Consider the following 15,015-nt stretch of genomic DNA (forward strand, 5'->3'; position numbering starts at 1 on the left):
TAATGAAGGTGGGTTAAGAAGATGGTGAAAGTGTACTAGGTTTTTGATGAACTGTATGGAATCATAAAAGGCACAGTGGCTGGGGGCATCAGCAGGATAGGTTGGCTGTGTGCTGTGTGTTTCTATAGAAATGAGATAAGATTGCATTACCGGTTAGCCCTTAGGAGATACACACAGTATGGCGGTAGTGCTTAATTTAATATTAAAGATAAAGGTTTCAGTTCTTATTAAATTTACTTTGTGTAACTGTCTCTCGGACTCTGAGCAGACCACAGGGTTCAAATCATATGCTCACTCACTGGAGCTTGCAGGGTACATACATGCTGCAATGTCAACTGTGCCTGTAGCGCTGCATTATAAATGCACATACTCCAACACAGAAGAGTATGTGCACAAACACAAGCACAAACCTACACACAAACACACACACACAATCTGCTGGACATATTTCTCTGCCCAAGGAAGACACAAAACATCACTGACAGCCTATAAATTGTAGTCACACTCGGGTGCACACACGAGCATAAGTATGCAGTTGGCAGCAGCAGGCAGGTAATAAGTTAGCGGGACATGGGAGGAAAGTGCTTGTCGTGCAGAAATTTCCGACAATAATGACAGGCCTATTACGTTAATTTCATACTGACAGCCCGATGTCTCTCTGGGAGGATTCACACACAACAGAAACAGGGACCGTGACCCTCTGTAGCTTCATCCACAGTGCTAACACAAGCAAGCCTGCACATTCAGGTGCTGCCACGAACATCAAAACTGTAAAGCCCCCTTTACACTGCCTTTGCAAGGGTGTGAAGTTTTGATGACATGTTATGCATGCGACCCACTATGGGAGACTTTAAAGCAGCTAGCAGCAGTTAGCAGTTAACTCAAAGAAGGAGAACAGCGGCTGAAAATGTCCTCAAATTGGGAAAACTCCTTCTCCATGCAGAGGACCAGATCAGCCGCCACATATAGCAGGGACAGTAAATGATTATTACCATGTTACGCCATGGTTATTGTTTAAAAGTGTTGCTATGTTAAATGTCACACTCAAGTGTTGCTATGTTAAATGTCACACTCAGCCGATGCTGTCGTGGTAAACCACACTGGAGCAGCATGATGCTGCCGTTGTTTGATACTGTGAAAAAATGCAAAGGTGTGTAAAGAAGGGACTTTATCTTGGCCCTGAAAAATGAAAAATCGGCTATTCAAAAGCAGCAACAGCTAAAAAAAAATCATTCGGAACCTCTCTGAATGAAAACTCACATTATTCTTGTAATATTTTAAAACTCATTTTCAATTCATTTGAATGACAAGCAGCTCTTGAGCTAACAGCAGGGACAGTGCTGTGGTATTGATGTTGTTAATTCTGGAGCTGGTTCGTGAACCAACCCTGGACACAGAAAGAGTTTGGGATGGGAAGATTTTCTGTTTCACAGCTGGGAGCCTTCAATTCAAATAAATCTTATTTTAGTGTCCCACAGAGGTAATCACTTATTCAGTGGTAAAGCACTAAATCCAACATGCTTCACTTGATGACATCATCTATTCAAGTCTTGGGGAGCTTAGGGAGGGGAAAAATCAATCAACTGAATTTAATTTGTATAAGTTCACTTTAACTTTTGACTTGCACGTCCTCAGACAGACAGACAGACACACATACACACACACTCACACACACACAAACAGACCCTATGCACATTCAATCAAGGATTACAATGATATTCATTTAACCAGGCTATACAAATGCAAATGGCTGACATGTGAGCCCAGGCACTCTAGCCGTGTGCTTCAACATCACAGCGACACTGCTCTGTGAGACACTTTGATAAAGCCAGATCAAAGGAGAGTGAAGAAGAGGCATTCAAGACCTCCAACAATAGCCCTCCTTAAACAGTGCCTCTAACTGGCTTATAAAAGCACATGAATGAATAAAGATGAGGTTTTAGGCTACAAATGTCTGTAAACAATCCCTATAGTGGCACTTTACAGAGGCTATAAAACACAAATACACACATGCAACCACACAATGCTCAGACACGCAGATGAATGTAGGCTACACACATTGTAATACACACCTCTGCTCAGGTGTGGTTTGTCAACTAAACCTGGCTAATTCTAACAAAACGCACAAGTCCAACACAAGGTTTTACACTGAGGTGCATTGTTGAATTCATTTTAACACCTGTCCACTGGAATTTGATGGTGCACATCCACCTCTGTCCTAATTCTCCTCAGTCCCTGTCTATCATCTCCAATTCAACATTTCTGCTCACCCATCCCTACAAAGCCTCTCTTCCCTTATATTCTGCCTGTTTCGTTCACCATCTACCTTTCCTTTCGTCTTCTCGCATTCCTTTCACTCCCTCTCTGCAGACCTCTTGCTATTTCCAACACTGGACCCCTATAATCCCCTCTCTCCCCTGATTCTTTCCAACTCTTATTGTCAGTGTCTCATCCTCTCCTGTTTTTTTCCTGCCCTCAATCATTTATAAAGCTTTGCTTTTTCTCCTTCAACACACTTTCTTTGTCACTGCCTCTTCCATTTATCTGTCTCACTCTGTGTGCATCTCTCTAACATCATGCTCCTGCTTTACCAGTCTCCATTTTTATCCTACCCTCTTTGCGCATCCCCATACTTTCAAAGCTTAGTGTTATACTGGCAGTTTTGCCACACTTGCCCTCTATCCCCTCTAAAAGCCTGCCTTACATCCACTGGGTTATGCACAAGTACACTTGAAGGAAGCCAGGGATGTGGCATAGCAGCTTTTCCAGCATTCATTTTATATCCTCACATCATCTTCTTTTGGAAAGTGGCAGAATAGCAGAAAGGCTGCCTGACACATTTTACTATACATCTCCCTTGCCATTTTTTTTTTTAGTTCATCCCCACTCTCCCTTCCCCTGTGTTCTTTTACCTTTAGCAGGCGTACAGATGGCAGGAAGGCTGCATGGCACAGTTTTCTGATGGTCCAGTTGAGTGGCCGTGGTGCATCCAGCTGGTTCATGGTGCCCACTCTTCACGGTGCAGCCACTGGTGCCCGGTGGCTTTTCCCGGGACCAGGATCAATGCTGCCCCACAAGGGGGGCAAAAATGGGAGAGGGTCTCCAACTCCAACTGCCGAAAAGCACGCAAGTCCCAGGGCATGACCCTCGACGGACAACCATCAACCACTACTGCCACCACCTTGAAGCCTTTACTCCCCTGAGCAGATGAATCTCTCACCTGGTCAGCTCTCTGCCCCCCCTCCCCTCCCTCCCTGCCCTCTTCTCCTCTCTGGCCCACACAGATCCAAAGAGTCCGAGGCAAGCCAAACCTGGTGCACCAGGAACATCTGATTCCTCTTCCACCAGTAGCCGGAGTGCACTCAGCTCTGGCGCGAAAAAACCCAGAGTGTACAGTATTTTCCCAAAGAATGGAGCAGAGCGCAGCAATGCACAGCAGAGATGAGAGCGTGTAGTGTGAGAGGGATTCAGGTAGAGGAAGAGAAAGAAGAGAGGAAGAGATGGAGGAGAGATGGAGATGTGAAGAGAGGAGAGACGAGCAGTGCAGTGCAGTGCAGTATAGCGCAGAGGGGAGAGGAGAGGAAAGGAGAGTAGCGCAGAGCGCATGAACGGAGCAGCCTGACAGGCAGCGGCTTAGATTTGAGGCTGCAGGCACACTACTGTCTCTAAGATGAGAGGAGGAGGAGAGAGAGAGGGAGAATGGAAGTGAGACACACAGAGAGATGGAGGGAGGGAGTGAAAGGGGAGACATAAAATAAGATCCAGCACAACTGATGAACAAGCTGAAATTGAAACTATGGGGATAGGATGCAAGAGAAAAAAGACAGCTTCTGCGCATGGGAAAAAAAAAGATGAGCGATGGAGAGAGACAGAGAGAGGGCAAAATGGAGAGAAGGGGGGAGATGTGATGAGACACTGTATGGTGGTCAAAAGGGAAATGGGTGAAGTGGAGTCAAAGCTCTGTCTAATACAAACGAACTGGAGTTTGAAAATGGAAGCACATGAAACAACTTGGGGATGTGGCAGCGGAGAGGAGTACGACCTACTTACTGATTTGCATGTGTGACATTATGTTCATGGATAAAAGCTCCAAAGTGGTTAGAAAAGAACACTAAAAAACAGAGTGGTTTGCTGTTACTGTCATGTCACACCTTCCTCTCTCCCATTTAATGATATTCAGTTTAATGAATTTGCATGAATGTCAAGGTGCAATTCTAAAGTTGGGAGAAAGACAATTAACTTCTATCTTTTTCTAGGTTGTCCTTTGATCTTTAAGACCCAAATTGCTTTTGAATTGAATACAGGTGTACTCACCTAAAAGTCTGACTTCTAGATGACAAAAATAGGCATTTCTTTGCCTTTCTCGGTTCATCAACCTGAATATATAAACCTGTTTTACCCATGTTTACGAAAAATGATTAACAGCATTAGACAATGACCAATTAATGTTAGCCTTAATAGCTTCTCAATTTGATGTGTATTTAAATTCAAGCATTTAGGATCAGAATAAACAACATGTGTATGTATTTTACATTATCTACTACAGTGGAAACCTCTGTAGTAGATGAGGTTGGAAATTAGCCCCTGTCACCAGCCAAATGCTGGGACAATATCCAAGTAGCAGCTAGATTTGCTTCACTCACCAGCCCCGAAACAACAGTAATCTATTGATTTGGTGACAGATTTCAGAATCCACCTGACAAAAAAGCTCATTGCCAACCCTGCTAGAAGCAGATGGTTATTATAACCAAATTCTATTATTCCTTCTTTTCTCGTGCAAATTACCATCTAATTAATTACATGAATATACCTGACTGGGCATTATCAACCCACTTGACAACGGCTTCAACTGCAGGTGCTTTTTCCGTGCACATTGGTTTTCTGTCTCCATCACCCGCAGTCATGTAGCCCATGGAACACCAAGTTTCACTGCTGCTTCTCGTTGGCTTGTTTCTGGCAGTTTTTCATGAGCTTCAAGGTCATTGTGTTTTTCATTAGGGAGAAAATGACTTTTTCCCATCATGATTTCGATGTGCACGCATCAGCCTCAGGTAGCCAGCTGGAAGCAAACAGATTATCGTGAGGCAAGTAATGAAGCTAGAAAAATAGAATTACCGTAGCTTTTTGATCCATATAAGGGGTTTCTGTACTTATAGGAGAGTTACATCTGATCAGGCTCTTCCCACCAACATGCCTTTTTTTAACAACTGTAAAACCCAAATATTTTAAGTTTTATGCTGTAATTCCTTCCAGCACCTCGGGAACAAATGCCTGCAGTCATCTTTATGTTAACTTTAAGTATGCATGAGCATGTATAATATTCATTATCTGTTTCTACACAAGCCTGAGATTATCAGGTTTGATTAAAGATTAAATGATTATTCTCAAGGTTTTAACTGCATTACAAAATGCACTTTCTAAATGTAATCAGCGCACACACTTCAACCATCCATAGAGCTGTACTGTAGGAGCCCAAAGCAAATTAACAGTGGCAAACATTATTAGTGAAACATCTTTCAAAGACTAGCAATGGATTATGAAGCACACCCACTATTGTTACTTCATCTTTGTTGGTGTTTGGTGTGCCTTTATTTCTATTTTTAGAGACTCAGACTGTTTGTCTCCGGCGAGTTACTGATTCACAATACTCAAACACCCAAATGCTTGTCAAAACAAAAGATATGAAAAACAGAAATTAACAGCTCTCTTTGTGATAGATTTGTTTTGTTTGGACTGGTTGAGAAGTGATTCAGTGCGATGTGATTCTCTGGTGTAGGGACAAAACCACACACCGTTTGGAGGTGTTAATGACAACACATGACACCTGCTGTTAGATCTACTACACATTCTTACTGTAAAAAGAATACATGGTTCAAATTAATGTCACCATGAATGTACAGTAGCTGCATTAAGCATCAAATGCCTATGCGACACATGCTGTGCTTCAGCTGAGGTGTTAAATCCGGGCAAATACAAGATAAGCTTAAAATATGAATACAAAGGAAGACGTTTGTCATATGTTTGAGCTTTTATAAAAGGGAAACTTGGGGGAAAATTAATATCAATATAGTTTAAACACACAATTCAGTGAAGCAGAGACTTTCAGTGTTATCCTGGAAGCAAAATCAAGACCAAAGAGTAAAGGGCCATCCACATGAAGAACAATAACCATAATGATGTGAGCGTCCTCGCTAATGAACGATGATGTTCTGTAAACAGTGGCACCAAGCATGTGCTGTACACTCCAGCTGTGTAGGCGGCATAGGAAAATGATCATAATCTTATAAACTTATAATCATCTCCTCATCTCCGTTAGTAAGAATAACACTCACCACCCATTCTGAGGGTGAGCCCGAGTGCATCTCAATTGTCCTTCTTCTCGACTGTGTCTTCATAAAGACTGTTTCATCAAACAGGGGTGCATCATTTTTAGCCCCCATGCTGAGTCTCTCTGCATCTGCCATGTTGAATGTGACACTGTAATTTCAAATGGATTTTGACTCGCTGTCAGTGTTTCTAGCGTTCATCAAACTGCTCTGAATATGATGCCAGTTAAGTTAGAGATATATTTTTGGTTATTGTTATAGTTACTGTTCTTGGTGTGGACGGCAGGGCACAAAACGAGCACCATCCACTAGTCAAATGCTGGTGAAATATGCAAGTGGTTGGTAGATTTGCTTCACTTACCAGGCAAAGAAACAATAGTAATCTATTGAGTAGCTGGGGAAATTTGAACATTCATTTGCCATTTGGTCGGTGGGCAAAAAATTAATTTTGCATCCTGGTGGACGGCCTTGAATACGCAATGAGCCGATGAGTGTTCCTCTCGCTTACAGGAAATCAAAGTTGAAATAATAGCAGCTGCAATGCAACACAACATGCGGGCATTGTATTCAAATACATCACTAAAACTATGAAGTATCTAACTGTATTAGTAAATGTCCTGGTTAATCTTTTGACTCACCACCTCACAGTACGAGGGTGTTTTCCCCTGACAGTCAGGGACTGACATTAAGGATATCCACCTCACTGACCACCGGCTCCCCTGGGGACCTCCGAGACCACTGGGAGATCTGTCTGTCAACCATGCAGCCAGTCACTGTGGAGACTGAGTGTGTGTGAGGGAGGAGGGGTTGGTAGAGACAGAGTAGCATGAGAGTGTGCCTTTGGCCCCCCAACCCTCTCGGTTCACACTTCTCCATCTCACCCCATGAAACAGTTCAGCAAACACATGGAGCTCAGTGCATCACACTGCACTGTCTGCAACCTGACTCTAGATGGCAACCTTCTAATGCACAATACTGTCAGCCTGAGCCAATCATTCAAACCTGACTCCTATATATTACACTACAATAAAAACCCTGTGTGATTATCAAACAACCAGTTAGTTTACTGCAACAGAAGCACAGAGACTGCCTTTGTTATAACTAAATGCAACAGGATACTGAGCAGATAAAGTCAAATCTGTATTATTTTACTGCCAAACAAGCAACATACACACCACAACCACCAGGGGGCACCAGTTCAACACACCTGCTGCAAACAGAGAGTGACTTGTTTGTTTTCTCTTCTCACTTTTCCTGGCTATACTAACTAGCACAACATTAAAAGGTATTAAAGCACTGGCAAAAAACAAGACCAGACAAGATGAGATTTAATTGTCTCACAGTGATTCATTTTTCCCACTGGGAGCTTAACTTGGCAGATGAGGGGAGGCAATTTACTGTGAATTACTTAAGTGCTTCAGCACTGAGAGCTTGTATCAGATTGTGAAGGCAAAACATACATTTCCAAAAATGTTTTTATCACCTAGGTTTTCAGATGAAGCTGGAAAATTAGTGTTTTATAATAAGAGTGAGGGGAGCTGCACTTTTACACAAGAGTCACGACAGAATATACTGTCAGCTTTAGTAGATACTACCCTGTACGCATAGCGTGATTATTATGCCAACTAACGTCACTTTGCTCTGCTGCCTGTAGATGTGGATATATGTGGTATTATGCAAATGTAAGAATGTGTAAATGTGTGCGTGCATGGGTGAATATCTGAATAATTTCCCCACAACCCACAAGTGGTTGTGACGAAACTGTACATTTCATCATTTTCTGTGTGTACGAGTGTGTGAGAGCACATTCGTGAGTGGGTGTTCTCTGTAGCCCACTTCTACTCGGAGACATCTCTGCTACAGATAGACCTTGTGACATCGCCTATCTGCACTGTGACAGTAGTGAGAAAGAAGCCCATTTCCACCTGTCATTCAAAGTGAGGAGCTCCTGAGAAGCTGCTCGGTCACTGAAAATGTGAATCCTCTCTGTTGGTATTTGTGTAAAAAAGTGCTTGTGAGAGAGTGGAGACCTGTGAGTGTTTGTCTGAGTCAAAGAGATAGATGTGTGGAAAATTACTTTTGTATTTTATGCAAAACATTTAAATTGGAGTACTGTCAAAAAAACTGAACTCAACTCAACAAATGAGGGAAAGAGAGGATGGACAAAAGTATGTGTTAATTATCTGTTTACAAGTGCCTACATTTTAAAGTCCAACTGAAATTAAATTGCAGTTTTTTGTCTGCTACAGGATAAATATGTGCTTTGTAAATCACTTGTCTTGTGTTCTCCTCTGAGAAACCAAAAGAGATTTTTTTAAAATACATAATTTTGTTTCATGTTGGCGTCCCCGAGTTTTGCATTAATTCAAGTACCGTTAATTAGCTGTCTCTGCAGAGGCGATCTAATTTTGATCACTCGTGTGCAAAGATAGCTGATATTGTTTCTCAGTTTGGTTTGTTTGATCTGACGCTTTTGTATGTACAGGAAGGCAATCATTTGATTCCTTATAGAAAGCGTCGGTTCAGTTGATATAGAATATTCTGCTGATTCAGCTCCCATTTATTGTGCAGAACAGCTAATACAGAGTAACTGCACTGGAGAGAGTCCTTCACTGTTACACTTCATACTACCTACATTACAAATGTAAATTTGCTCAAATAAATGATTATTTTGTCTCACCAAATGAGTGTCAAGGTTTGAACAACCCATTATTTCCCAAAATTTCATCATGTTTTGTAATAGGTCAAGTACATAAAACTTCATGAAAGCGCTTAATCAAAATATCTGATGCACCCTGCAACAGCAGAACCAGATTAAACTTTTGCTGGCAGTGCAGTTTCTTTAGGCATACCCATTTTAGGCAGTACCACATCTTGGCAGCTGTACTGTATCTTGTGCTGTTGTTCCAAGTTGCTGTTCTGTAAAAAAGATACTAACACAGAACGAGGGGACAGACTTGTCTTGCCTTTAAGTCAGCAGCGGAGGAGGTAGCAACAAAGCCGAACTGACGTCTGTATAAAATAGTGCTGCACGATTAATCTAATCGCAATCGCGATGTCAGGCTGTGCGATTACATAACCGCATAAAAGGCTGCGATTTGCGATTTAATGTAGGCTAAATAAATGTTAACGTGTGTGCCTGTGAACGTGACTGCCTCTCCTGTAGTGTGTGGAGTTTGTTGACATCACGCCCACAAGCTATCCTGGTGCGTGCAGCCGGCGTGCATCAGTGACCAACACAGACGCTGGAGAAGAGCATGAGCTCGACCATGAACAGGCTGAGTTGGTGGCGAAAAAAACGCAACATATATTATTACATGGCGATATTTTGGATTCAGGTACGGCGGCGTTGAACAGAAAGACGTGCTGTGTAAGTGTAAAAGTTAAAGTCGCCACGTCCCGCGGCAACACAACCAATCTATCAACATTTGAGACAGCACAGCACAGGGAAAAGTAGGAAGAGTGCATGCGAGAGAAAGCCGAGCCGTGTAACGTTAAAGACAAAGAGACAACTGAAAGCCGCCAGAGCCTCATAAAACAACATCCAAGCACAGTTAAGCAAACATTTGTAAGTGTCACAGGGAAATCATCGACTCCATAACAAATGAAAAATTGAGCAATTTTGCTCGGGTTCGGCCCACTTGACATGCTGCTGTGTTGTGCTATGGCGCTGGAATTTGTCATTTATGTGACAACGGCTGAACGCAACATATGCTCGCTCCGCTGTGTGTACAGCTCCGTGCTGCGCTGCTGTGTGAGCAGCGTGTTTGACTGTGCTCAGTCTGTTGATGGTCATTGACACACTGTCTGTCCATAACAATAACTATGTCAAGTCAGTGTCCCCCTAATATAATGTAGGGGAAACACTGAATCAAGCAAAAAGACTCATGATACCATTTATTTATTACATTTTATTGTAATTATATTGTAATTGCAATCGCAAATCGCGATATTGTCCAACATAATCGCAATCGCACATTTTTACCAAATCGTGCAGCACTAGTGTAAAGATTGTGAGCCAGTGGGACGGGACTGTGGGGCGTGCTATTTTGAAAACATTCTCTGTGTGTGACCCACCACCAGGAAATTTAAAAAGCAGCTAGAAGCAGTTAGCAGCTAACTCAAAGAAGAACAACAACAACTGGAAATGTCTGCAGATCAGAAAAACTATGAGGTCCCTACCCTCCTAACAGAGGACGAGATCAGCCGAAATATAACAGGGACGGTAAATGATTGTTATTGTGGAGTTATTCCACTGTTTTTGTTTAGAAAGCACTGCTGAAGCTTATATGTCACACTAGATGCCAACACTGTTGTGTTAGACGTCACACCTGTCACTCCTCTTTTGCTTCCGAACACCAGCACGCTAGCTAAAACCACACACTGGTTGGGGTTTTTGTTGGGGTCAGTTGTGCATGGACAACAAATACTGTTAAAGTTGGGGGGGGGCATGGCAGATCCGCAAACCTTCTAGAATATTTTGTGTGTCCCCCTGTGATCATTCTGTGTCCCCTCTCTAAATTCCAAAGTTTCTGCGGGTCTGTGAACACACCACAGGTGAAGCTCTTCATAAGTTTCTTTTTTCCTCAGCAGCACTTTGTTGAGTTTGAGTAGCCAGGAGGAGAATTGATCAGTCAATCTCTTTGTGGTCAGATCTATCAGAGCTGATCACATCAGACTGAAAGATTAGAGGAGCAGCTGCTGCAGAGGTGGTTGAAAGTGAACTTTCTGTTGCTGCCTTTAACCAGGATAGACCCTGCAATGTAAGCTATCAAACAAATGATTAAATGTTTACATTATGATATTTGTTTTTTTTCCTATTTGTTGAAAAATAATTGTATTCATGCTAACTAATTATTCAATGTACATTTGATGCAATACACACAAAAAATAGAGTTGGTTAAAATATTGAAATCCATGTTTACAGTTGATGCAACTCAATCTCACAGCAATTTTCTTAATTTTTACTCAGTTTAATCAAGTTTCGTGTAATTCATATGCTGAAGTTAAAAAGTTTGTTGGTTTAATTTTCTTGGCTTTTTTGTAGCCCCTACTCAGTTTACATTAAAGGACTGTTTATTATTGGGTTTTCTCTCAACTCAAAATGTACTCAAAGGTACCACGAAGTGTTGCAGATGACTGCATCTCTCAGACCGACACACTGTTACAGACAATGACACCTTCAGGTTTACAGTGAAACAAGTGACTGAAGGTATGTGATAACAAAGTTGTCTGTTGTAGATTGATGGTGCCAAAAGCCTCTATCTAATTTGGCTCCCTCACCCTCCTCTCTGTGTGGTGCTCGTCCCCTGGAGGATTCTTGGTAAGTGACGGTTCAATACCTGCCTCCATATGCACTCAAACACACATATGCACACACACACACCCACAAACACAATACCACCCCCTACTCCCCTTGCCCTAAGGAAGCAGGAAGACCTCTGCTGAGTCGGGTACACTCTTCCATCTGGAAAGAGGCAATGATTATTAGCCTGCGGGATGGAACCACACGCCACACACACTCACACACTTACTATAGCTCTCAAAATGTGTTGTTTTCTCCACTTTTTTGCCACTCACCATCACTCACTCTCAGCCACTGAGTTGTGCTAATATGCCAGTGCCCTATTGCAGTTTAGTGCTTCCTAAAACATCTGTAACAAGCCTTTTACCTTAAAGAGTAAAATTTATTGCTCACGTCCCATAAGTTGTCACAGTATCGTTCTTAACATCCCAGAAAACAGGTCCACATTTTTCAGCTCTGACATTTAGGCCTCTAGCAGTACTGCTAAATGTTATCTGCAGGTGAAAACAACTGTTGACAAACAGCACTGTTATAAAGTGATGTAACAGACTGAGAAGATGGTACTTTTAAAAAATAATGACTTTAATACTTACTCACAACTTAACATAATGTTATTTTAGATGAGTAAAGTTTCAGTCTAGGTTTATTTAGGTCCATCAGCCTCTGGACATCACAGGATCTACCCGCCAAATCAAATTCACCTAAGTATGCATCCAGTCTGATGGGATCAAGGGTTCCAAAATCTTAGACATAACTCACATTGGCACATAATGTTATTTAAATTTGAATCCAAGTAAAATTATCTAAGGCAAATTCAACAATTTAATTTGCCATATATACTGTGTTCTTTAACACAGGATGCCTGTACACATTCAATGTGGCATAAGTTATCATTAATACATTATTACTTATCACGTTATACATTATTACTTATCAGGAAATGATGTTGCCGCCTCAGTGAATACATTCTGTCTGAGTCTGTAGCATAATTAGCAACATTTCATCGCTCTCCAGCTTTCAGCTCTCACAGTTTCTACCGTAACCTGCATTTTCTTCCCGCTTTTCTTTGAATTATTCAGGGATTACACAAGACTTTGTTTTGTTTTTTTATATGAACACTAATATTCCAAAATTAACAAAAAAACACTAACATCTGCCATTTTTATCTATTAGGAAAGTTTAAAATCATCATTCACTCTCGGGTCAACTGACTTCAGCTCAAATCAGTTTCGATTGGCAGTCACAAAAAAGTCCATCTCCATCCAAGCAGCAATTGAGCAGTGTTCAAAATTAGTCGGCACAGAGCTTGAGAGAGAGAGAGAGAGACGAAGCAAGACATTTGAAAAACTACCGTAACATTTTCACTGGCCTCCATGCTGTTTTTACTGTTTATTAACCTGTTTTTAAGCCTGTCCATTGAACGTGACACACACACACACACACACACACACACACACACACAAAGGGCTACCGATCTGCTTCACAGCACAGTACATGGCTCTGGTCTACTGGCAGTGAAAAAGGAGTTTATTGCCTATTTTTAGCGGGTTTTCTCATGTTTAAATAACCCACACACAAACATGCTAATTTTAGTGGAGAGTGTCTTATCTCGTGAGCCTTGTGGGCGGGCGCGAATAATGTAAAGTAGCAACAGACACCCTGAAATGTTGGATGAAATCTGTTTTAGTGGAGCCATTTACGTCATGATCCCACCACTTCTGGCTCTCATCCTCACACACCTTCAAACAGAACTAATAACAAATCTGGCTCTTTCTCCTCATTCTTGCCCTTGTTATCATCTGTTTAAGAATTCATTGGCTTCCACTGCACATCAGCTTATAAATGAAACAATAAAAGCAGACTTCAGCAGCCTCCATGTGTACTTACTGTATGACAGCGTGCTGCGTGTGACATCTTTGTTATGACCACGACCAGTACACACTGGAATCTGGTATTTGCAATATTTCAAAAAATAATGTGAACAGCCAAACAAACACATTGGGTCTGAACAATTAATCTGAATTGAGCACTAAGACTTGCAGTGTCAGCATAGCCTAATAGGGCAGGGGTGGAAGGTAGGTAGGTAGGTAAGAGGACAGCAGAAGTAGAGAAGAGATATGATACAGTAGATTTGACATGGATATGATAAGTTGTGTTGTTAAACATTTTACAAGACATAAATGAGACTGAGACATGACGAGCAACGAGGTAGGGGGTGCAGACGATACTGAACATTAACACTGAAAGTTTGGATTCATTCAAGGAAGGAGAACTTCAATAATCTTCCCTCCACATAAATTTAACCTTTTAGTTTAGCACATATTATTTCACACTGTGAGGTAGTCTGACAAAGGAACAGCAAGTGTCAACCCTCTTTTCTCTGCAGTAGAAATTATTTATGTGGCATTTGGCATTCCCCATAATAGGGAGTAGTAAAACCCCAAGTATCTCACGACAACATAATTGCAGAAGAACAAGGACAAGCACCATTAGACTTATGGTTGAGATACTGGATCTTTTACTCATCATAACCACATGAAACACATCCCTTAAATTAGATCTCAATGGCTTAAAGATATTAGTTCCTGCAGACAACATTGAACATAATGATTTTGTAAATACAGCCATTTATCATATGTTGTTGTCTTGTCATACAGTCTGAGACACATCAGACGAACTTACAAATGAATACGCTTATTAAATGCTCAGTATAAGTATATAAACTACGAGAAAAAGTTATCATCCTCCACCCAGAGGCCGTGCTACGTATTTAAAAGCATATCATTCATCAAATGGGAGCAAACTAATCTCAATTAGCAACACAACCATTTCAAATGTGTGAAGGTCAGAAATTAGTTCACAAGAAATAAGGCAATTACAGTAAGTGCACAGTATGTACAGTCTGCGTGTAGTCACATGTAAATTGCACGGAAGCATTTACTTGTATGAATGCATCAGGAGGTGTGTGTGTGTGTGTGTGTGTGTGTGTGTCTGCGTGCGTATGTGTGTGTGTGTTTCCAGTAGTTGCTGAAAAGAAGTCTTAAACTTTCCCAGAACTGAGGAAGGCATAAACAGCACACAGCGTGGTGCAATTATGAGAACTCTGTCCATGTAATTGGCAATGAATAATAATGAATAATACAAGGACTATGGTGGTCCTTGGAGAGGTCATCATTTTGTAGTAATATGCCACCTAGCCTGTAAACTGTACGCAAGGATTTAAATTAAACATCTACGAACAATTCATGTTGACTCTTACCATTTTTTACTGTTGTCATTTCTATTATTCACATTATTAATAGGGACCATAAACTGGTATGATTAATATACAGTAGGGATACCCCTGAAAGTTGAAGATCATAATCATCAGTGGGAAACCCCTCA

At 41.4% G+C, this 15,015-nt stretch overlaps 1 protein-coding gene across 8 annotated transcripts in view; it reads right to left on the reverse strand.

Annotated features, from left to right (window-relative positions):
* The window catches only part of trpm3 (transient receptor potential cation channel, subfamily M, member 3), a 173,743-nt gene that overhangs the window by 128,554 nt on the left and 30,174 nt on the right, over window positions 1–15,015 (reverse strand). For 4 of the 8 annotated variants that reach the window (XM_033619381.2, XM_033619378.2, XM_033619376.2 and 1 more), the window contains exon 1: window positions 2,913–3,265. The exons of the other annotated variants lie outside the window; for them this stretch is intronic. In XM_033619381.2, coding sequence (XP_033475272.2) covers window positions 2,913–3,002 — 90 coding nt within the window. In that variant the 5' untranslated portion in view covers window positions 3,003–3,265. Of the gene's footprint in view, window positions 1–2,912; window positions 3,266–15,015 lie in introns of those variants that run through there. 8 annotated transcript variants of the gene reach the window in all.

The sequence above is a fragment of the Epinephelus lanceolatus genome, chromosome 9 (genome assembly GCF_041903045.1).
Source record: "Epinephelus lanceolatus isolate andai-2023 chromosome 9, ASM4190304v1, whole genome shotgun sequence".
NCBI classification, from domain to species: Eukaryota; Metazoa; Chordata; class Actinopteri; order Perciformes; family Serranidae; genus Epinephelus; species Epinephelus lanceolatus.